This window comes from Balearica regulorum, chromosome 1 (assembly GCF_011004875.1).
Source record: "Balearica regulorum gibbericeps isolate bBalReg1 chromosome 1, bBalReg1.pri, whole genome shotgun sequence".
NCBI lineage: Eukaryota > Metazoa > Chordata > Aves > Gruiformes > Gruidae > Balearica > Balearica regulorum.
The window spans coordinates 120,096,068-120,120,282 of record NC_046184.1 but is presented as its reverse complement, the minus strand read 5'-3'; the positions used below and the strand labels follow the sequence as shown (position 1 = coordinate 120,120,282).

The window sequence follows — 24,215 nt, the reverse complement described above, 5'->3', positions numbered from 1 at the left end:
ACCTCATTCCTCTTTTCCAAGTCCAGGTTGTCATAGACCTCCTGGTCTGGGGGAGAGGGTAGAAGATCAGTCTCGTTCCCGAGAACTCCGGTCGGGAATGTCCAGGAGAGAGAAAGCAGCTATATAAAGCATAACCACACTAGATTTATCTCAGAAGTACAAGGTTGAAATGTCTGTTGCTTTTGGTTGAATTATGACTATTTAAAAAGTATTTTTTTTGTTTTTAAAAAGACCTGCAATGGAGACTGGGCCAGCCTAAAGCATCTATCTATATGCTCTCATCTTTGGAAGAGGGAAAAAGTCATGATAGAGCTGCTAGTGTAAAATTTGTATTTGAAGGGGGAGAATTTACATTTTCTATGCTGCTGAAAATCACCCCTCGAAAGGAAAAAAAACAACACAAAAAACCAGCAAAGAAGTGAAATCGAAACTTCAGAGTCCCAGGAAATGAGGAGCTGCCGTTACTCAAACATTATTTAAAACCACCCACCTTAATCCCCGACTTCCAGTCATTGCTCAGCATTTCGTTTGCAGCTAAGGTCAGATCAAAGATACGACACTCATATATTACTTCCCACCAGGCGTTATGTGTACGCAAAAGCAGCAGCTTCCCTTTGCTCTTCTGAGCAGATTGCAGTCAGTGGGAGTTTTGCTTTAAGCACAGCCTGCCTGTAAAAGGGCATCTTTCACTGAAGAACTTTTCCTTTCTTATATTTTTCTTTTAAATCTAGTGGAAACTTCCCACTTTGAGGTAGATAATATTACACAAAGAACTTAAAGAAACAGGTTTCACTGAGAAACTGAAAATGTTGCCTATTATTTGGTCAATATTTCCTACCGCTGCCATCAAATTGGACTGACAGCGATCCAGGGATTTTTAAGAGGCATGCCAAGACCCTGAAACGCTTCACATTCTCTTAAATGGAGAGATAAAAAAGGGTCTCTGTCCGGGTACTTTGTTCTTTATGGGATTGGTTGTCATGTTCGCACTGGAGGGAAAAAGCGGGAATGATAGCTACTTTTTCTAATTGGTTCTATCTAAAATGTCTACTTAAATGGTCAGGGGGTATGAGAGATGTTCTTGTGAGGAATGCCGACCGGCAAGCTGGTGCTGGTGGGGCTATTTGAAATGGGAGCCTGCCACTGGCTAAGCTGAGGAAAGGAAGGTCTGGCACGTTAGAGGACAAGCTGCCGGCTTCCCTCCTGGCCACAAGCGAAAGGCAGGGTGACCTCCACCCGTGTCTGTGGCTTCCACCTGTCCAGGACAGGTAACGGCATAGTGGTTGCAGAGATGCAGAGGATCTGGAAAGACATTGCTGCCACCTGCTGCGCCGGTTTGCTTTTAAATACACAAACCCAAGCCCTGAGTAACGCTACTGCCTGAAGCTCACGTTCTCCCATTGGATTTGCCTACTAGGGTTTAGAAAAAGATTAATTGCCCTGCAGGTATTAACCTCATTTTGTGGTGGTGGCCCCACATGCTGTGCTAATCACCCAGAAGTATTTCACAAGGTGGTGTGAAGACCACAGCACCTACCTGGCCCAGGAGATCGCTTCCTGCCCGCTGCTTGTGACTGGCAGCATCACCTGGTGTTGACAGCACTGACCTCCACCGCTCAAGTTTGCCTGTGGTCTAGAGCACATGACAGAGAAGGTAAGGAAAGAGATCTGCATTAGGGATCCTACACCCTAGGGCCTCACCCTCAAATAAAATTAAATGTTTAACTTGCTGGTCTTTTGATTATTTTTAAATCCAAAGCTATTTAACATTTCCTCAGGTTAATTTTTCAGAATTTTTGCAGGTCCATGAAAAAGCTTTTCACTCCTACTTAGAAGGCACTTCATTTAAAAGTGCTCAAATTGTGTGTGCAAAGTCAAAATCCCACTTTCAAACCAACTTTCTGTAAGATTGCTTCCATTCTAAAAAGTGATTGAAAAAGTGGCACCTTTTTCGCCCAGGTGACCACTTTTCCATGATTTTTTGAGATCAGAGAGTTATCAAAGTCCTTGAGGCTCCTCTACCTACCATACTTAAACACTGTGGCATGAGCAAAGAAAACCAAAGCTGGTAGCTACTCAGCACTGCAGATTTTTAACACTCTTGTCTAGATGACTCAATGGTACCTCTGAAAAAGTGAAAACGCAGTGGAGTTAAAGAACATTTTGCAGGGACTCGTGCTGTGAAAGGTTCTCCGCGATTTGATGTGTTATTCAGATTACAGGTATGCACCTTTTACTATTGACCATTTGTAAAGAATGGAGTACTTGCACAGAGTGTGAAGAATGGAGTGAATGTAAAGAATGGAGTACTTGGAGTACTTGCACACTTCATGGTAACTGCTAAATAGAAATTGATGTAAAATTTAATTGTAATTGATGTAAGATTAATTGTGGCCTGGAGTGGAAGGCAATGACTGTCAGACTGCACAGAGTTCAAGGACTGCCTTGGAGCTTGGCACTCCGCAGATTGCTGGCCGTTAGGACTGTAATTATGTTATTTTTATAATTCAGGCATGTAACAAAGAGCGATCACAATGTAAAGGAATAAATGTTCTGCCAGTAACATGAAAACTGCCTGAATCAATTATTGGCAACATGAAGCTGAACACCTAAGAAAATAAAGACAATCCATACACCTGGGCATTGACCTGGATGACAGGAATGCTAACGTTCAGTTGATTAGGTCACTTTATCCAAAGCACAGGAGAGGTCTGATCTCACTGCAATGCTATACCGTCCCTAGGAAGCGCATACAAGGCACCTGGAACCCATGCTTCAAACCTCCCGAGGAATAAGCACAGAAGCTCTGTCCCACCACAGGCTCACACGGAAGCTATACGCCTATGACAGCTCTCCCCTCTTGCTAAAACATGTGTAAGGAACAGCAGCAGGTGTAGACAAGTTTTCTTAACTGTGAATTAGCCTGCAACTACTAGCAAACGTTGTGTCTCCCATCCAAACCAAGTAGGTTTCAAGAACGAGGCCAAGTTCAGCATGTTACAACAGTTCATGTGCATTTACTATTAGATGTGTAAAATACCACCCTACACAACTTGTAGGATGAACAAGCAAAAAGAACAAAAGAAGAATGACTTAGATGTGGAAAAGCATTGAAACAGCTATTTAAGTACTCAATTTGTAACCACCTCATCGGTAGCAAGGTGATAAAGAGCAACCATTGTGAGTTTGCCAAAGTCAAATTGAGTCAAACTAATTTAGCTGCTTGCTTTGGCAGCTTCCCTGGGCTATGGAACAGTTCACAGACTGGCAGCAGGAAACTTTAGGGACCGGTAGCTTTAGAGACCGGTGGTGGACACGATACCAGAAAGCTGCTGGGCACACAGCAGTGACTACAAGTACGCAGCGGCAGCTGTGACAAGGGTAGAGATTTGGAGCATCGCTGCAAGGGCTTCCACCAGGCATTTGTATAAAAAGAACGGTGATGAGTTATTCTCCATGTAATTGCCTTGGTCCTTTTAGGTTAATTCAGTATCTTTGGGGAATAAGTAGACTAACAGTGAAATGCTACAGGGAGTAACTTAAGCTGTGGAATCTGCTATATGGGTGGCTTCTGAACAACAGGGGGGACAAACACCAAAGGCAGGTCCAGACATATGTGATGTGCTTCAGAAAAAGGGAAATCAAATAAATGGCTTCTACCATTTCCTTACAATCATCTGTTTGATTCTACAGTTAACATGAATAACACTTAAGCTTGCATAAGGTCACAACACTTTTTAAAGTAACTTACAGGAAGAAAAAAGTAATTAAAACAAACTATGTCAATTTGCAGCTTAAATTCGGTAAAATAATTCAAGTAACTCGATCTTTACATGTTAACATTGCTATTCCATGTTGTCAACATCACCAAAACCAGCTCAACAAATGTAAATGCTACTTCCATACTTTTTCTGAAGAGAAGCAGTTACTAATAAACTAACATCAAAATAATTTTCTTTATTGCTAGTGATTTTATATTAGAAGTTAGACAAAGTTCTATTTGTGTATTAGCCTTTAAAGGGAACTAAAAGAAAACACATTCTAAAACCAAGTAAACAAACAAACCCAAAACAGTAAAATTATTAATGACAATGAAAAATCACTTTCAAAAATCCTGGCATTTTATGACTGACTTCCTGAACACTGTAATTCCAAACCAGAGTATTTTATTTCCACTTGTCATCAAAATACTTACTTGTTTTCAGATTAGAGTAAAACCTCAGAGAGGAAAGAAAGGTTAAAAACTGTGCATATGACTTATTTCACAATTAGTGTCCAGGTGCTTATTAGGTTCTGGAGGCAATTTACTACAGTCATAAATACAAAAATATAGAATCATCTTTATTAATGAGGTAAGCATTTGTTCAGATCAAGTTTCTTGGGATACAGCCTTCTATTTGGATTTCAGCTGGCCAGCCACCATATCTGTTGTTCTTCTTGTCAGAGTAGTTTATCTGTTAAAAATAAATAAATGATCAACATTTGGTTCACCATTTACAAACTGGTTTGTCAAACCTCATATAACAGAAGGGGGTAATGGAGTAGGACTGGGAAGCTAAGTAGCATGTTGCACATCTTGCTCAACATAATGGGTGAAGATTCCACCGGTTTCTCTCTTATACAGAGTGCTTTATTTATTTCCCAGATGGCTGTCATAATCTACACTAAATTGAATACCTGTTACCTGCAGAAGCTTTGTAATGTGAAAAAGATGGCAACAATATTCAGGGAAAAAAATAACTATGGAAGCTTCACATGCCTTTGGAGGGAGTCAGTATCAGCAAGGGAACTGACCTCTGTATTGGGTTTTCTCGTTTCTGTCTGTCATACAGATGAGCACAACTGGGCTTATAGAAAGCGAATACAAGGTCACAGATGCAAATAGAAATCTGATATAAAAATGGCGTCTTTAGTCCTCCTGAAGCCTGAGGGCAAGTTACTCAGGAAAGTTCTGTGAAGCAAGCATTGCTGTATTTGCACAGCTAATTTGAGACAGCCCAATTTTCATATAAAAGAAGTCTTTATTTTTAGTAAGTCCTTGGGATTTGTCCTTCCAGGAGAAAGTATGAGTCTCTGTACAGCATGTCAGGTTGGACGTTTCAAAACTGAGATTCTCTAGAATCACTAGTCCCTTCTGAAATTTATCTACATATGATTTAGTGCTGGTGTGGTGGAAGTCAGCACTGCACATGGCCCAGGTCCAAAGCAAAGAATGATGACACATGAGAGAACTTGCTTTGTACAACTGAGGCTTGCTGAACAGACTACCGTTATTACAGCTGACCCACAAAATCTGCACCTGAAGGTTATACCTGATATACAGACAAAGGGAAAATAAAATGAACCTGACCTTTTCTTTTTCAATATCATCTGGCAGCTTGAAGCCTTTGGCAGCTATAAAGGCCCAGCTTGACCTGAACTTCATATTCTGTATTTCTTTACTTCCCAGCTCTTCTACTAATTTTTTGGCATCATTTTTCAACCTAGGAAAATTTAGTGAAAAAAAGCATTAAAAATTCAGGACGTGAAAAATGCTGAAAAAGAACACACCTCATTCATGCTTCACATTAGTAGGTCAGCAGAAGCAACAAAGAGAAGTTTAAAATATTCTGAGAGCTTAGCAGCATGCCATTAAACTCAGAGAGCAAAATTCTTTTTCTTCCTCCTCTCTACATTCCTGATGTTAACACAACCTGTTTGTAACAGCACAGCAGAAAGAAAAATGTATCTAAAATACTATTTCATGTTTCAAGCCTTCTTAAATAAGAACAAGGGCATCAAATGTTTATCAACCAAATGATTAAGTCTTTCCCTTTATAATTACCTTATCATGAATTCAAATAAAAAACCCCTAAGATTTGAAAGCACTTGAAGAATCAGGTTAAGATGTAAAGAAGGAATGCAGACTAGGTACATTATAATTGGAGGCGTGGAAACCTTCTTAATAGAAGGTTGTGACCCAGAGGTAACAGCAATGCCCTTCATGAGGACAACTGGTGCTTTAAAACAGATATAACACTGTCTATCCATCTTTGGAAGCATCAACAAGCATGATATGGGCAAGTACTGAATGGACATGGAATCTAAACCTTTTAGGCAGGAATTGAGAGAACAACCCTGACTGCAGAGTGAAATTTACCATTCCTTTATACCACTATGCAATAGTGATTTTCAAGCTATTCAGCGCTCTGGTCCTCAGCCTGTCATAAATAACTTGCTCACCGCGTGCTTCCATCATCATGAGTCACCATCAAAAGGAGGGACCCTTCTGGTGCGTTTTTAATGAAAGCCATCATCTCTTCAGAGTGCTCTGTTGAAGCAATTACAGAACCAATTATCTATTAAACACATATCACATTCCAACTACTTTCACCTTGTTTTCAATTTTTGGCTTTGTCTATTCAAAATGAGACCTAATCAGGCAATTTTTCTGTTTACAGGCAGAGGGCCTCATCCTGAAAGGTGCAGGAGGCTGCCAGCTCTCACTGAAGGCTAGGCGAGCACAGACGGATCTGCATTTCCCAGTAGTATCTGAACTTCTACAAAAGCCATTTACACCCAGGCTAAGTATATAGATGATTTCTTATATTTACCTCACATAATATTACACATGCAAGCAAAGCTTGGAATAGCCCAGGAGAATTCATTGCTATTCTGTGAGCTTCCTACGACCATGCTAACTGCAGAGCTGAGTTACACACCCCACTGTACCACCCACTTTCATTAAGTGGCAGCCTATTTGCAGCACTAAGCTATTTATTGGTTTTGCAATTGCTAAACATACACAAGACACTTGTTTTCCATACAAAAAAAATGTAACAGGAGCCCTGGAGACATTACAGTCTACACACTGTATATAAAATTGTAGCCCCATGATTAGTCCCAATGAGATTTCTATTCATGCACGTAAGGTCACAAGCATTCTTAAGTGGTCAGACAATCAGCTTCCAGTGCCTCATAGCATTCTGTTTCTCCTTACTAATAGGTAAGGAAACCGATATCGTTCAAAGTTTGGAAAGTGTGTTAAAAGCTATTCTTAAAGATCATCATCTTTCCAGCTACTTGAAGGGATGTTAAGAGACAGAATAGCATACTTCCAATGATGATTTTACAACTAAAATAGAACAAAATGCATCAGGAAAAGGAATTTTGCTGAGTGAAGTATCTGGATGTGTACCTGGTGAAGTGCTATTCCTACCAGACTGAAATAATGGAGAAAAAAAAGAAGACAATTATAAAATTGCAATGTGACAATTAAGAAGAAAAAAAAAGCAAGACAATGTAAAAAAAAGACAATGAACTATCTCAACCAACAGAAGAAATTCAGCTTTTCAGGCAAAATTTGTCATCAGATCTGGCCAGAGCATATTTTATGAAGACAACAGCTGTTTGTTTCTAGCTGATGCCTGTCAATAATACAATCATAGTAATTCGAAAGAGCAGGATAATTACATAAATGTAAGTCCTTTCTTAAAGCTGAAACACTAACAAAAGCTCTATTGCACTCTTTTTCCTACCTCCTTCCCACATGTCAAAAAAATTTGCCGATGTAACTTTTCCTGTTTTATCTGTAATAAAAAAGAGGTGTGTAAATATGAACAAAAATTATTAAACTCAATCAGCATATGCAGTGTTTACAGCTAGGCATCTCTAATTTTGTGTATTATTTGGCTTCTGAGTTTTCTTTTGTTTCAGTTTTTAAATTGGAAGGAATATGGAATAATGTAAGACTAAGATTTATGGAGAATATTTCGTTTCATGTAGTTTCTGAATCATCAAATGTGACTAAACCATTTTTATTACTTTTTATTTTAAAGAATTGAGTCTACTGTGTGCTTTCATGTTTTTATATCTATGTATACTATACTAGGTCACAACCATAAATAGGAAAATTGGTTAAGCCTTGGTTAAGCCTAAGACTATTTGAATAAGCTTAATACTATTCTGTGCAGTGTTTCGGATATGCAAGCTTTCATACAATTTGAATCTTAGCGGACAGAAACTCAATGCTCGTCATTACCATATCAGAAATTAAGCATGCAAACAATTACTAATTCCAAAACATTTTGGTCAATATTCATCATTAATTATGCTGCTGTTTAGATGGTTATCTTTGTTGAAACAAGACATGTACAATTGGAAATATTTCTCATATTTCTAAATCTATTGCAATTGACTTAACCAATTTTTGTTATCCAAGACCCTGTTTGGATCCCTGCTATGTCAGAGGGTCTTTTCTAGCATCAGCTCATTTCTAGTACAAAGATCCAGCAGTTCCTGATTCCCTTCCGGCTTATGTTTGATCCATATGTGGTAAAATCATAAAGGCAAATTCTTCTGAACAGAGGACTCTAAATGGCAGCTTTATCATGCCGATGAGGGGAAAAGGTGGCAAAAATCTGTCAGTGGTAAAACAACATTCTAGAACTGGACTGCTTCTGAGCAGAAATCACAAAAAATGGAAAAGGCTGTAGTGAGGACAGCAGAAATCCACAAAATTCTTTCTCTCTCCCTCTGTGTGGTTAGCTTGGGCTTAATAGTTTTGTCTTCCTTCTTACAAAAGACCATATTCATTCAGAGAAGAAAGAGTTATCATTTGGGAATAAAATACAAGTGTGACACCATAGGAAGCTTAGTGAGCACAGTCATTAGCTTGACTGATCTAATTAGAGGACATGTAGAAAATATGTCTCACTACAAATTGGTTTGAGATAATGGACAGTTTTACCTGCAGATGGAAATGAAAGTGCAGCTAAAATGACTGTATGTGCAATGAAGGAAATGGCTATTTAAAAATGTGTAAAATTTGATACATCGCTTCGTTTTTCCACGCTAATGTCAGATGCAAAGACAATGCTAGCTCCCTACTCCTATTTGCTATAATCTTGCTTATGCATTCAAGATGAGTATTTGCCCTCTTACTCTACAGCTGTATGCTGAAAACTCATTTCTAACTGTTTACCTATCATAACCAGTAAAGTTTTTCTGATTCCTTATTGGAAAAAAAATTGCAGTAGTTAACTGGTAAAAAAAAAAAATTTGGAACAGATTCTCATCTATGGTAATTTAACCCAGTGACTTCAATAAAATCATTCAAGTTTAGATAAGGTCAAGATCTTGCTTAGCAATACTGAGACAAAAAAAAAAAAATAACCTAAGTGTTCTATGTTCAAAGACAACTTGACTGTGCATCTGAACTCCTTTTCTTCCCCTCTCCCACAACATTTAGGCATTCACTTTTCTCAGGATTCATTATTGAATACACTGCTCTTCATCACCATTCCCATTCATCTAAATTAAAACAATGCTTCCAGATCTGGAATAAACAGCACCTTCTGCTTTACAGTAGTTCCTACTGTAAGCAAAGACATATGATGACAGTTTAATATTAATCAAGCTTTGAGTTTATTTTTCTGTCCATTGACCAAGACCTTGGTTGTACCTTGGGGCAGAAATGCAACTCTCAGTTACTGCTCACCCCTTATCAGTGGAGCAGTAGATACCTTTTATCAAGGACTGAACCTGAAAGTTGAGTCTTACTGCTGGACATTACAGATATTTTTGCTACGATACATAAGAAGCAGTTCTTCATATATTGCTTCTATGTACACATTTTCTATTGTCTTATACTGATTATGAACATGTTTCTCTTGTTTATCCAGAAGACTATTTCTCTTAAACACAGATTTGTTTTTCTTACATTTATCATGAATCAAGTTTGCTATGTTTTCCTTTCCCTTTCCTTCCATACTAGCTAGTAAAAAAAACCCCACCCAAAACAACAACAAAAACCCCCACCCCAATAACTATAAATTATTGCAGTGCAAAGGTATGCCTCTAACATTGTTTCTCTTACTTACAATTCACAATGGCAATGTTTATACCTCTTCCAACATTACCCTTCTCTTCACTAATAAGCCTGGAATTGAAATAAATACAGTATCAGTAGAACGCATCTGTCCAGAAGCTCTGATCCAAAGTTATATTCACCAATGTTAAGTCACTTTCTGACGTTCATGTTTTCTTCAGCTGTAGAATCATACAATGGTTTGGGTTGGAAGGGACCTTAAAGATCATATAGTTCCACCCCCCTGCCATGAGCAGGGACAATTTAATTTGACTTTGTAGTAAACAAGAGCTATGGCTTAAAAATCTTGCTCATTATATCAGTCAATTTCCTTCAACAATGCACAATGAGTCTTTCAAAATGAGCCAGATCAAGAAAGTACTTTGTACAAATGCAGCCAGAAAGATAAACCCCGCCCCCCCCCAAGATAAAATGTAGTTTTGTGGCAGTACTCTGTGTGGACTATATCTACCAGTTTGAAAAGCCATGAAAGAACCTGACTTTCAGAAGGTGTTGACCGTTCAACAGACTGTAAACTGGGCATCCCAAACCATGAAAATTAAAAATCATACTTGAAACTAACAGTGAATGCAGCTTATGTAGAGGAACAAAGAAAATAACCTAAGATTAGATATTAAAAAAAAAGGGGGGGGGGAAAAAAGAAGAATTAAATACTGTCAGATAAATTCTGAGTTTTATCACCAGAATAGGAGTCCCCTGGTAGGAGCTTACTTACTGCTGGTGAACCAAAATGAAACACCCTTCTTCCACACTACAAAGCACTTGCTTAGATTTAAAGTTAGACTGGTACTCACAGCTCATCCTCAAAACAAATTTTAGCTAGCTTTCCTTTGCCACCACCACTAAGAATCCGATAGGCGTAGTTCCCAGGTGAGCAGGGAGACCAGTGATCACACTTCTGCCTTTTTGGGACTGGGGCTACAACAACAAAGATGAGAAAATATTTTCTTGGATGCTGCATAAACAATTTCTACACGGAAAGAATATCTTAATGTCAACATGCTAAGCTCAAACATATAAACACAGAACTCAATCCTGCCAGTTTTCCAGTATCATAGCAACATTATCACAGATTTCCCTGGGCTTTAAATTATCACTGACTTTCAAACAGCTGCTCGGACCAAAAGCAAGCTTATCTAGGGAAAAATGCCCCATATCATATGATCTGATTTGAATCTAGAGTAATTATTTTGTGCTATTTCATTTAACAGGAAGCAAGAGCTAGAGGCTTGAAGGATTCCTACCAATAGCTTGAAGTTAATAGTCATCATTCTCATTTTAAGGCCTTTTCACACAATAACATAGTCACAGAATGAGAAAAATGTGCACATTAAGTCACCCAGTCAGATTAGAGGGAAAATGTAATGAGAATTTAATCACAAAGTTTGGTTAGTGATTCAACATTTTACCATAATTGTAAAATACATGTGAGAGAACCAAAACTGCAGCTTTGTGCCTATATGCCAGCAAACAAGTAAGGTGTTCTTACATTACTATTCAATTAATTATACTTGCATACTAGTAAATACAGGCTGACATTGTGTTTTTTCAAAGACAGTGTTTAAGAAATAGTTCAGACTTGCACTAATTAATTTACACAGCCAACTTAATTCTTACAATAGGAGATGCCAAATCATTTATTAGCTAACAAGCTGTTTATCATTTACCATGTAAATACACAACATTAGATATAGTATAAGGAAAAAAGAAATACAACTACACACCCCTCAACACTGGTTTCTTTCCAATGTCTTTAAGATGAGCAATAGAAGTTGTTATTGTCTCTTCCGATACAAGAGCAGCAAATAAGTATCCCAAGTACCAAGCAGCCAACGATATCAACAGGAGCCCTGCTAATTTCACAAGATCTGCCAAGGAGAAAAAAAAAAAAAAAAGAAAAAGAAAACTACAGAGATATAAAGATGTTTTCATAACAACACACAAAATCTTGTACTTCTCTGGCATTGCTACACAAACTGGCTATTTTACTTCTGATACACTGCGTTAAATACAGCCTTCGGAGATGCAGCAATAGAATATCTGTTGCCTTTTGATACACGGGGTAAAAATAACTGAAGGCCCAAATAATCTCATTCACGCAATGAGCTCTGACTGCATTCAAACATGATTAGAGTGACTGTTTCACCTTCTCTCAGTTATATAACAGTTTCCATGGACTATATTAGCAGTGCATCTACACACAACGAAAACAACATGATTCACGATTTTCCTGAGTATGAAGAAATATAAATCAATTCCATATTGGTTATCTCCTCTTCCTCCTCATCAGAAAAGCTAACATGCTGATCTAGAAGAAATGCACCACCTAATTTATGATGTTAAACAAAGAAATATCACATTGCAACTGTGAAACACTGATGTTTTGATGTCACAAGATACTTCCTGATCAGTAAATAAATGTCTTTGAACATAATGGTCCCTTAAAGTGAAAAAGGAAAAAATTTTGTTTCATAGTCCTGAAAATCAAGTTCAGCAGAACCCAAAACATCCAATATGTTCACTTTGCTAACCTGCTAGAAAATATTGTGTATTATCTAGCCTAAATTTTCCTCGTAACAGTTTACACTCAAGAAGATACTCCTTTTCTTCTTGGAACTGCCTTTTATAAATGTTAAGATTTTTGCCCTACCCCTTCTCTAGAATAAGACCAAATGGTTCACTTGGTCTCCTCAAGTCTCGTTTTGCAGGTCCTACCACTCTCCTGTGAAATCTGACCAATTGGTCTGCGTTTTTTACTGCAGTTCAACATGCACATTTTGAGGCTCTAATTCTGGTAATTCGTGCCAGAAGGAAGTTTGACTTTTTTTTTTTTCTTAAGAGTAGACTTCATTGACTCAGGTTCTGTTTATAATCCACCATAAACACTAGATCTTTTTTCCTGTAAAGATTTTACCCCCTATCCCATATTTTGCGTATGTGGTTATTCCTGCATTGTACCTAGCTTTAGAAACAAAAAGCCTAACTGTAGAAAATGCAGATTGGTAATGCTAACACTGAACAGCACTATCACCTGAACTGCCCCTTCTTTTTAATAGCAAGGGAAGTACTAAGTGGTCCTCTCTGACCCAGTCATCCTTAGCAACCGAAGCAAAACTATACTCCAGCCCTTGAACCTCAGTGAGGAAGAATGCAGATCATTATGAACATTCAAAGTTCTCCTGTAAATAATCTTTCTCACTTCCTGCATCAGAAGAAAGGAGAGAAAAAAGAGAAAAAAAGAGGACAGCAAACCCTTTCAAGATACTGATCTGAGTTCTTAAAATGTTCTGTGTCACTGTATTTAGAAGTCGTGTGTGCATTTGTGTGACTGTGAGAAAGTTACTGTATTTTCACCAAAGGATTGAGAAAGTAATATAATGAATATTCAGAGATACAACAAATTTCCTGTAAGTACCTCAGTCGAAAAAAAACCTGTCTCACTCTGTGACTAGTAGTGGAGCAAACCTGCACTAAAATAATACTGAAAATTACTCCAATATTTAATTCATATGGTGAACATGAACACTCACAAAGTTCATGCATGCAAAAAAAGGAAGATGCAGGAACCATGTAGAATGAAACTTACTCACTTTTTCTCTTTTTCAATATAAAAAATATTATCAGATTTATACACAAAATATATTTAAGTTGTAAAGGAGACAAAGCCACAAGTTTCAAAGACAAAACCCAGGAAGAACTAAGTGAAAACTACAAGAAGTTTAAAGATTTCAGTGATTATTTTTTCAGTGGGTGGGGTGCATTGTTAAAAATCTATGAGACCATCAGTCAGGTTTTGTTTTGCTTTTTCTGTTGTTGGCTTAGCAGGTTTATCTTTACAATTATTTTATACTGGTTTTCATCAAAACTATGGAGCAAGTCTGTTACAGAATAGGCTCAACAGCATAGCATTTATTAAGTAGAAGAGCAAGTACAGAATGTCCATCTTCTGTTATTAGTTTCTGTATTTTACTTAAACTGCAAGCTTCTTAAATGTTTCTAAAATAGGTTTAAGGAATACATTTACCAACTCTCCTGCACAGTTTGTACTTAGTTCTCAAAATTGTCAGAAAACGTTTTCACTGTCAATCAACTTCTGTTTTTGCTTTCTTGGATTCAGAAGGCACTGGGAGACTGCATTGAAGCTATCTGCTGGGTCCACCTGATATCTTGGATTTACTGAGGTTACATATCCTGCACACGTATACTCTTTTTTTGAGTACCTGCGTAGACACACGTAAACCCCTACACAACAGCAGCTAAATGACAAGCTCAGACAAACTCAAGACAGTTAAGAGAGCTTAAGATTTGCTATCCACAGACTGCACTTCTGCCGATTTTAGAGGCCGTGGCTCCTGAGCCCACCACTTGGCTCAGCATCAAGGAGCAGCACAGGGACTGCGTGCCGCAGAGGCGCTCGCTGTGCTGAGACAGGTGGCACAAACCTCCCTCACTCCCTTTCTGCCAGAGACCCTCAGCGATACTCACGGTGCCAGACAGGTAAGAGGGCAGAGAGGAGCAGGGAGGAAGAAACCGTGCAGACAGTCCGGCTGGCGGTGCAGTAGGACGTGTAAGACAGTAAAGCATAAGTAAAAGAAGACAATTAGTAGTCCCACCTTACAGCAACTCTCAATTTCCTTTCTCCCTCAGGTACTCGCATGCCCCTTGGCACTACATGTAAGCACAGTATTTTTTTGTGTGCTTAGCTGGCTTAAAATGCCCACACTGCCACACCTCACTGACACACACCGACCCGTACGCAGCAGGACTTTAACGAGGGGGAAAACGAATCGACTCAAGCCTAAATTATTCCAATCTAAAAATCTGGGTGCCCATCCGTTTTCAGATGTTGGCCAGGGGCGCAGCGGCGAGGCCAAGCCCCGGCTCCGGCCCCTCCGCGCCGGGCCGGGGGCTCGGCCCCCGCTCGCCTCAGGGGACGCCGTCGGGAACAGCCCGCCCGCCCCTTCCCCGCTGCGAGAGGAGCCTCGGCTCGCCCGGCTGCGAAGGAGGGCGCAAACCCACAACGAGGCTCCGGCTCCCTCGCCAAGAGCACCGGACGGCGGCCACGGCGCGCTCCGTGCCTCCCTCCTCACACAGCCGGGGCTGCTACTCACATTGCCGGTTCAGCCACATTATTCAGGACGGGGGCAGGCTGCCCGCCCCTCCTCCTCCTCCTTTCGGGACGGGCAGGGCCGACCCCCCTCGTTGTCCCGCAGCCACCGGGACGATGCAGGAAGAAGGGCGGACACCTGTCAGCACCGCCCTGCCCCGACGCCGCTGGCGGCCGGTCACGGCAGGGCACCGTCATCTGAGCCCCGCACCCCGCTGCCTCAGGCTATTTCCTCTGACGGGGATTGCGCGGAGAGCCGCTGCGGGAGGCGAGGGAACCGCGGATCACCTCGGTGGAGCGGAGCAGAGGTCGGAGGACGGCCACAGTCGCGGCGCAGGGTGCGGCCGGGGAGGTGCGACGACTCCCTCGCCTTCTCCGCCAGTTTACCCTTTGGTGGTGCCGGGGAGGACTGGGCGGCATCGAGGGTTTATGTTATCTTCTTGGCAAAGGCGGTGAAGGGCCCGGTCCCCTAACGGCCGCGGCTGCCCTGCGGGAGGAGAGGGCATGCGGCCTTAGGGAAAGAGGATTCATCTGCCAAACCAACCCCGTTTGAGCCAAGGAAATACAACCATATGCGCCACTTAATAACTCAAAACATGAGAGGTAGCGCTAAAAGGTATTTTCCGCAGAAACCAACCCACCTGGCCGGCAGGATCAAAAGGAAAGCTCACACTCCATCTGGCAGCCTGTTCGAAAAGCTGTTTCTCCCAAATCTCAGAATGAACCAGTTATTTTTAAGTCTGTTGACCCCAACCCAGAAAGCAAACCGAGCGAGGAAGGGCTTTTTCCTGGCAATGGCCAGGGTCTGCCTGGTGTTTTAGCTGTCGAGGCCATGGGTCAGGGCCCATTGGAGCCCCCTCCTCCTTCCTCCAACCACCGCCACAGCCCCAGGCTGACACAAGCTCTACTGTGGGCACCAGCCCGCTGGGCTGAACCCTCAGTTCAGCTTTTCTTGCGATGAGCCCTGCCAGTGCTGCGAGCAAGGTAGTGCGCACACTCGCCTGGATGTTTCCTTCCCTCTGGGGTAGCTTAGTCAGTTCCCCGGGTCCTATCACCCTGTGAAAAAACCTGGCACCGCTTGCGATGTGGAGCAGCCGCCCCACTTCTCTACCGCTCCCCAGCCTCCCAGGGCAGATGTAAGGAGCACAAAACTACAGCATGGAGCTGGTAGTGCCTGATTTCTAGTCTGCAGCAGATGAAGTGAGATAAAGGCATTGCCCATCAGGAGCCCCACATCATGGGCTTGCTTTTCTCTTTTTAAGAGGTCCAGTATCTGACATGCTGTGGTTGATGGGTGTTTGTAGGCCTGTGTGGGTGCTGAGCCCCACCAGCACCGGTCAGCTCTGACCCTGAACTGAAGAAATTACAGCTCACATCAAAGACAACTTCTAAGGACTGAAGTAGCCACACAAACATGTTCAGAAAACTGAGCTGAAGACCCCAAAGTTGGGCAAAACCCAAACAAGGAAGCTAGTGATTTTACTGGAAAATTGTTCAAACTACACTGGAAATTAGTATTTGCCCTTAAAACTCTCTGATTTAGTTGCCCTTAAGCTTCTTAGTTCCTTCTGCCTCTCATGATGCACAGAAATTATGTTTAGTTCAGCAAACAGATGAATAAAATCCTGCAGGAGGGAACATACCAGGGCATCAGCCAGACTGGGGCTTTTGCTTTCTTTCCAGGAAACTTAGGACAGCCATAGATGTTTCCAGACCCTGGAGAAGAGGCATTTCTTGTCCTCGTCTGCAAGTGCGGTATTACAGTGTCCTATAAATGGCAGGTAAAACCTGAGGCAGTAATTGCTGCTGGTGATTGTCAAACATACTGGAGCTTGCAAATGAAAAGCAACATCCAATAAAACCTAGGTGTGCGAATAATTAAAGCGACAGCATGGGATAAATAAACTTAAGAAATTAAAAGTATAGGACGAAAAGGAAAAGGAGTAATGAGCGGGCAAGAGAAAGTTAAGGACAACATTGTTCTGGGTTACTTTTCTAAATAAACAGTTATTTCTGCAGGAACTGTTATCCTGCAAGACGGAACATCAGAAAATGATGTCTGCTAATAAATAATTGAAACTATTGAAAAATGCATTTCTAGCCTTTAAAGTAAAAATAATGTGTCTTTAAGCCCAAAATGCTACAGTTTATGGTAGCCAAATGAAAAATTCTGCTGATTTTACTAAAGCAAGGAAAATTAACTAGAACTCAGGATAACGTAATTTTGAAATAAATTTATTGTATGAGCATTGGTGGGTCACAGACTCCATGGATAAAAACTTTAAACCCCTAGGAACTTTGTCACCACCTTAACACCTTACTGTGAAAAGCCTCCATCGTTAGCGATCAGTATCTATTGTGTAACTGCCAGTTTACCTGCTTTTACCCACAAGAAAAACATAGCAGGTTACTACTTTGTCATTCCTGCCTAAACTACATTGAACTACTCCCAGGCATTTGCTACAAACCCAGGCAACACAGGAACTGGTGTGCTTGCCTGCCAAAACCCTGGGATCCACTGATCTCTAGCTGAGGGGATTTTACATACCAAAGGACTAGGAAACTTTAAAATGTTTTACTTCTTCACTCTCCATGCTTGTGAGGCTGTAAGACCCTTTGGTGATAAACGGCACAGGAAACAAATGACTCTTGCAAACACTAAATGGAACAGGTGAATGCATGCACGCAGTACTTATGTGTTAGTCTTGTCTTATCACCACAAAAGCCCCAGCCCTTAGAGAAAGTTTATGGGCATTTGCTAACACTGTAAAGTTACAACAGAGCAAGTTCCTACTTGCCCTTTGAGCTGCTGTACCTCCAGAGGTAGTTTCTGCATCTGCTCCACTTGGCTAACAAATTAGCAAAAGTCTCATTCCAGTCCTTGTAGGTATGTAATATACATACTTTCTGCTCATCCACAAATGGCCTACAATGTTAACTAATTTTACCTAAGACTTGGAACAGATAAGAGCATACACATGGACAATAAGGGTGGCAATGGGGAAGAGCAGTTCTTTAAGCTGCCATAATTCAGCCATGCTTCACCATATGCCTGTGCCCATAATTCAGGTAGAACCTCAGCATCCTGAATTGTGGTAGCATGAAGGGTAATGTGGAGAAATGAGGATTTAAATGTATATTTTAGCACAATGATTATTTTTTTTCTGGTATACATTGAACATCTTTATGAAACCCAGGAGCAAATGCTTAGAACAAGATGACAGCTTTTTTCTGACTTCTTCTGTGGATATATCAAAATCTTAATACCTTCCCCCCAGATATGCAAAACCACATCATATAACAAAAGGCAAAAGGCAAGTAATGATTACTTTCAGCTGATAAGCTAGAAAATCTGTCAAGCTAGTGAGTCTAGCTTCCAGGATGTTGCTGGCCTGTTAAACAACAAAGAGGTGGGACATATTTGTATGTTTTTCTTATGCTTTGTTAATCCAGAGGTACACAAGGAAAATGTATTCAATTGCACTTCATCCAGATACACGATGTTGGCCAGCAAAGTTTCCTCAATATTAGCAGCAGTAGCTTAATATATTACGGGCCCAAATCTAGTTATCTTTAATACATAGCGGCCCAAACTTTTTGGAAGAGGAAGGCAAGGGCAGGGAGAGGAAAACCCTTCTATTAAATGCTGGATACTTTGACATGGCTTTGCACAATCCTACAGGATCTCTGTTGTTTGCTTTCTTGAAATGCTACTGTCAGCACAGTCATTAAGCCTACAGGTCCCTATTAGCACAGACCCTGTGCAATCCCACATGGTCTATAGCCAAGTCTGGATGTAAAATCTCCTGCAAGCACACTCAATGAAGTAGAGATTTACCTGAGGGAGCTGGATTGGCAAGGTCCCTGCTATCAGCAATCTGAAAGCACTTGTAGCTTGATGACATCCAGTGGTATGTCCTGGAGCTCTTCCCTGATCCATTCTGCCAACACTGGGTTTCTCAACAGGGATCCAGGCTGACAACACCGTGACAGGCTCGGGTCACCCAAAGGTGATGCTGGAGTTCTAAAAGAGCAAAAAACCACAGTAATCCACTTTTGAAGCCAAATTTGCACACTTGGTGAGGGAGCTGGATTTCTTTCAGACCTGTCTTCTAGACAGGTGGAAGAGAGAAAAAAGGTGTCACCTTACCTGTGGGCCAGGATGGCAACAAATGTTGGGCAGTCACAGTGGGTGGATACTGCAGGACAGTGTGTGGAAAAAGGTGGTACAAGTTAGTCAGTGAAAGGAAATGTATGAGCAAACTAGAAAACTGTGTAAAAATATGTCAGCAGTTAGAAGTCAGTACAGAACACCAGCCTAGAGAACATCCAAGATGTACAACAAGAAAAAAACCCTCACACAGTAACGATATGGAAAGCTGAAGTTATTGTTAACCTTATGATTAAAAGAAACTGAACCAAAGGAAAAGTAAGCAGCACTCTTACGCACAGTACTTCAGAACAGTGCTGGGTGCATGGAAATAAATAAATTGGATAGTACAATACGTTATTTATTCATAAAAAGTAGCTGTATCTAGCTAACAACTATAAAAATTGAATATGCTAATATTTATGTATACACTGGCAGCATAGATTATTGTAGTCTTTACAATAATCTGTATTTCTTAGGAAATGCTATTGAATTTCCTAGAAAAACAAATGACAAGCCAAGGTATAGGCAGGTGTTACTTGTAAGCCTCTGGAAGGAAAAAAAAATCCAACCCATTTATTTTTAAAAAGAGTTTTCTTTGGTGCAAAAAGGGAAGAATATGTTTGCAGTTTAAGCGGCCATCAGAATTTCATGTCGTTCTGAAAAATTATGTCAGGCACTTGAATTGTAAACCTTCCCTTATTTGCCTATACTGCATTGTGGTTACCAAAAAAAGCCGTATTCTTGCAATAAATTCTTACTTTTGTGTTTCATAGAGAAACCTAAAAAGGTGTTTTGTCTAGTTGGGCCAGCTTTAATGGGGAAAGATGACCAAGAGAAGTGTGAGTGAACAGACCATTTTAGTTTTGTGTAATAATAGGTAGGCTTCACTGAATATCAGGACAGCAATAAGCAAACCCAGCCATCTTTCAAAGTGTGGAATAAAAACACCATATTAAACAGTTGGTGCTAATCTGTCTTGCTTGACCAATCCCCCTAAGTTTATCAACACGCATACACCATGCCACCTTTAATGGTAAAAGGTCAGGGCTAAAAATAATGGACTTCTTAAAAGAGGCTTTTAGGGGGGAGGGAAGAGGGATATTGCCAAATGATCAGGAAACCCCCCAAGTTAAGGACCTTTTTAGGTTTGATATTTAAAAAAAGAGAAAAATGGAAAGTACTTTTAATAGAATTCAAGCAAGACGATAGAATTTGCTCTGAAAGGGCTCAAAACTTGAAAAGCAGACCGCGTGCGCCACCTCCCGGGGTACAGAACACAGAGCGCAGCAACCACCCTCCTCCTCCTCGGGGCTCTCCCAAGGTAAGAAACCACCACTCGGAGGGTGGCTGGCTGCCTTGGGGACGGGGACATTAGATTTGTATGCCTTCTTGTTTTACAGTTGAGGACAGTAGACAGCAACAGTCCAAAATATTACTTGAATCCATTCCAGATGATCAGAAGCTTCATCTTTTCAATTTAATGTTTTCTGTGCCCGATTTCTGTCCAATACTGAAAGGAACCGATGAAAAGTTGAAGCAAGGTCATTGCAGTTATTTGGGTGTAAGCAGGAAACATCACCCAGGACCTGAACTTGCCTCCTCCCTTCCCCTCAAGGTTCAGAGGGCATCTAGAGCAGTTCTGCTTTCTTTTCAGAGCTAAAGCCAGAGGTTAGAATTGGAAGTCACAAAGGCCTAGGAAGAATTTGCATGGATATAATTTATCGGCTTGAAAGTTCATTTTAACAGGATTTAAAAAGACACACTGAATAGATTGAAAGAATTAATCATTTATTTTAAGCAGCAGAAAAATTGATTTTTTTACATAGTATTTATCTGAAAATGGCAAGACCTGAAAATACAAAATATCAACTTTTAGAAAATTCAGTAATGAGGCTTGACAGTAAGTGGGACAGACATCCTAACATCACCCAAAGACTGAATTAAAAAGACTGTACCCCTTTTTTCAATGTTTTGATCCCATTTTCCTTTCAATGTTACATCTCACCTATTTAGAATCATAGAATATCCTGAGTTGGAAGGGACCCACAAGGATCATCGAGTCCAACTCCTGGCTCCACACAGGACCGGCCGAATCAGAGCATATGGCTGAGAGCGTTATCCAGACACTTCTCGAACTCAGTCAAGCTCGGTGCTGTGACCGCTTCCCTGGGGAGCCTGTTCCAGTGCCCAACCACCCTCTCGGTGAAGAGCCTTCTCCTGATATCCAACCTAAACCTCCCCCGACACAGCTTCATGCCATTCCCTTGGGTTCTACCGCTGGTCACCAGAGGGAGGAGATCAGCACCTGCCCCTTCGCTCCCCCTCGAGAGGAAGCTGTAGGCCATGATGAGGTCTCCCCTCAGTCTCCTCTTCTCTAGGCTGAACAAACCAAGGGACTTCAGCCTCTCCTCATACGTCTTCCCCTCTAGACCCTTCACCATCTTTGTTGCCCTCCTTTGGACACTCTCCAATAGTTTTATGTCCTTTTTTGTACTGTGGCGCCCAAAACTGCACGTAGTACTCGAGGTGGGGCCGCACCAGCGCGGTGTAGAGTGGGACAATCACTTTCCTAGACCGGCTAGCAATGCCGTATTTTAAAAAAAATTAAAAAATCCGGTGAACAAATGCCTCTACAAGATGGAATCATTTAATTAAAGTGAAATCCTTTCCATGCTTCCTAAAGAACTATCAAATAACAGTTGTTGTGGTGTTAAAGTCTTAAAAGATTTCTGCATCTCCATATAAAATTTCCAATAAAAAATGTGAACTGCCTGTTTCAGATAAATCTTATTTAAACACGTCAACCTTGTGGAGTTTATGCACATATAGAGTATTGGCTAGCAAAGCATTTTTTTCCAGTACATACCGCAGTAATCCATGCCTCAGTGCTATCAAGAAATTGTCTGTTGTCTTTTCAGTACCACTTCAACACGACTTGCTTAAGTTCAGGTTTTTGCCCCCGCTGAATTTTGCAAAGGGGGAAACCAACTGTGTTGCAAATACATCCATTTAAACATTCAGTTATACACTTCCTCTCTAACAACACAGGAATAAACATACCCTTTTGCAGGTTTGACATGACTGTGAAATTTTCCCCTCTTCAAAAAGGGATGTCATGAGAGGATGGTTACAAACAATGTAGTTTATTCAAGTATTTTTTCTAAGTACACATCACTGTAAAATCAGAGCAGGCTGAGTTGCTCAAATGGCAAAAGCAGGAGTGCCTCAGACAGGAAAAAAGGCCAACAGATAGTAAGGGTCCACTACAGTTGGTGATAGGACAAAAAAAGCCCAAGGCCTTCAAGGAAGGAATGGCACTAACTCTCATAGCTCCTTGTGGTCCTCCCCTTATTTTGTAAGGACAGAGAAAAATGAAAACGTATAAGACCACCGAGGAAGAACAAGCAGTTAAGTATTTCCAAGTGGGAAGTGAAAGAGGTCTAGGAAATGTAGTCAAACGGACAGAGGAGTTCTTTGCACACAGACAAATTCAGGGACCGCTGACATAGATTAAGTTTTGGCTCTAATTCTCCTCCTAATACTAATGCAAGTATTTTCAACCTAGAGTTCATTTCTAAAGCCTTACAAACTACTTTAAAACAGGTCTGTGAATGGTCACCAAGAAAAACATATCTTTTGTTAGAAGGCTGAATTTTGGATACAGAGGTCTTCAAGCTTTTAGGAACTTTTTTTTGAGGGCAGGAATGAGTGGGCCAGAAGACAATCAGAAAAATCAGAAAATGTACAGCCAGTGAATTAGTAGGACAGCAGCTATACTAAAATACATTTATTTAAATTATTATCATAAAGAAAAAAAAAGAGAGAACACTTATTGAGGTCTACTTCCTTTTAAATGCTGAAAATTACCTTCTGTGTTTTACTTTTTGGCTAGCTTAAAAGCAATTCTGCACATGCCTTCGTACTCTAATCTAAAATTCCCAGTATTTCAAAAACTACCTGACCACAAAGATCCAGGCAAAGCCTAGATACAGAGAAAAGGAAAAAAAAAAAGGCAAACACAAAACATTTTTATACTGTACAGTCGCTGATGTCAACATGTTTTAAAATAACACATTTTGTTGCTCACAAACAGACTATTCCTAGGAGTAAGACCTATCACTGTGCACTTTGTTATACGGAGAGAGGAATATTCAGTAACTGGCCAATGATTCTACTTAAAGATGATTGTCCCCCTTATTCACCTGTGAGTGGGTAATTCTCAGTAGCAGCAACAGGCACCTTAGAGCACACCAAGATACTCAGACAAGTGACCCCTTACCAAAGCAGCCGGGCGAGCAATTGACATTACACTTACAGCAGCTTGTCAGCAACTGCAGTCAGTCTCCCATTCTGCTCTACCGAGGTGCCCCAGCCTTGATCTGGAAGTCTGGTAGAAGATTCAATTATTTAGCATCTCCACATTTCATACCACCAGCCAGCTTCAGCTCACCGTAGCCCATCAAGTTAGTAAAAGTGGTAGCTTTTGCCATACAGATCTATCTCATCCAGGGGTTCGGCTGAAGCCAACAATTACATTTCAAATAACGTTCCCAAGGAGCCATTACCAGGACTCTGGATTACGCACAAGCCTGGCCTAACATCTAATTAGGCCCCAGAAGCCAGAAAATCAGACTGGCTCAGAAGATTGCTTGTATCCCACTACCAATCTGTCTTCACTTCTTTGAACAGCAGCGAGAACTTCAGTGACCAGAACAATTTATCAATCAGGGAGTCAAGTTTGACAGGAACTAATGTCTTGGTAAATTGTGCAGACCTTTCTTAAAAGGATCAATCTGTTATGCTCTTACAATTTTTAATGAAGTGAATGGCAGCTTACTTATTTCTCTTTCCGTATTTCCTTTACTTTCATCTCCATAGGTCACTGTACCAGCCCCCTTCATTATGCAGCTCATATTACTACTTATACATATGAGGCTCATGTCTGAGATCAGGTTATGACAACCAACCAACCAACCTAGTTGTTGGAAACCTCTACAGAAATCAAAGAAGCTTTCAGCAGCGCAATCATTCTGGATTATCAGAAAATTTAAGGACCACTCTCTCTGAAAACATGCTGTGTTAAGCAA

General features: G+C 40.7%; 1 protein-coding gene across 2 annotated transcripts; it reads right to left on the bottom strand.

Annotated features, from left to right (window-relative positions):
* Positions 1–2,974: 2,974 nt before the first annotated feature.
* Positions 2,975–18,894, bottom strand: FAM3B (FAM3 metabolism regulating signaling molecule B). 2 transcript variants are annotated; one of them, XM_075772366.1, is made up of 8 exons: positions 18,814–18,894; positions 11,593–11,736; positions 10,663–10,786; positions 9,861–9,919; positions 7,518–7,568; positions 6,223–6,310; positions 5,351–5,483; positions 2,975–4,454 (listed from the first exon to the last, which is right to left on the bottom strand). In XM_075772366.1, the coding sequence occupies exons 1-8, from the start codon at positions 18,878–18,880 to the stop codon at positions 4,365–4,367; spliced, it is 756 nt and encodes a 251-aa protein (XP_075628481.1). In that variant the 5' UTR covers positions 18,881–18,894; the 3' UTR covers positions 2,975–4,364. The 2 variants fall into 2 exon arrangements, with proteins under 2 accessions (XP_075628481.1, XP_075628489.1); XM_075772374.1 differs by lacking the exon at positions 18,814–18,894 and adding an exon at positions 14,980–15,331.
* Between the last annotated feature and the right edge of the window lie 5,321 nt (positions 18,895–24,215).

Bases quoted from the DNA above. Each gene is read 5' to 3' on its own strand.
- FAM3B (XM_075772366.1), bottom strand. From the start codon at position 18,880: ATGTCATCAAGCTACAAGTGCTTTCAGATTGCTGATAGCAGGGACCTT. The intron at 11,737-18,813 runs GTAAATCTCTAC...TCTCCTTGGCAG, and splicing joins TGCCAATCCAGCTCCCTCAG to ATCTTGTGAAATTAGCAGGG. The intron at 7,569-9,860 runs GTAAGTAAGAGA...TTTTTATTACAG, and splicing joins AAACATTGCCATTGTGAATT to ATAAAACAGGAAAAGTTACA.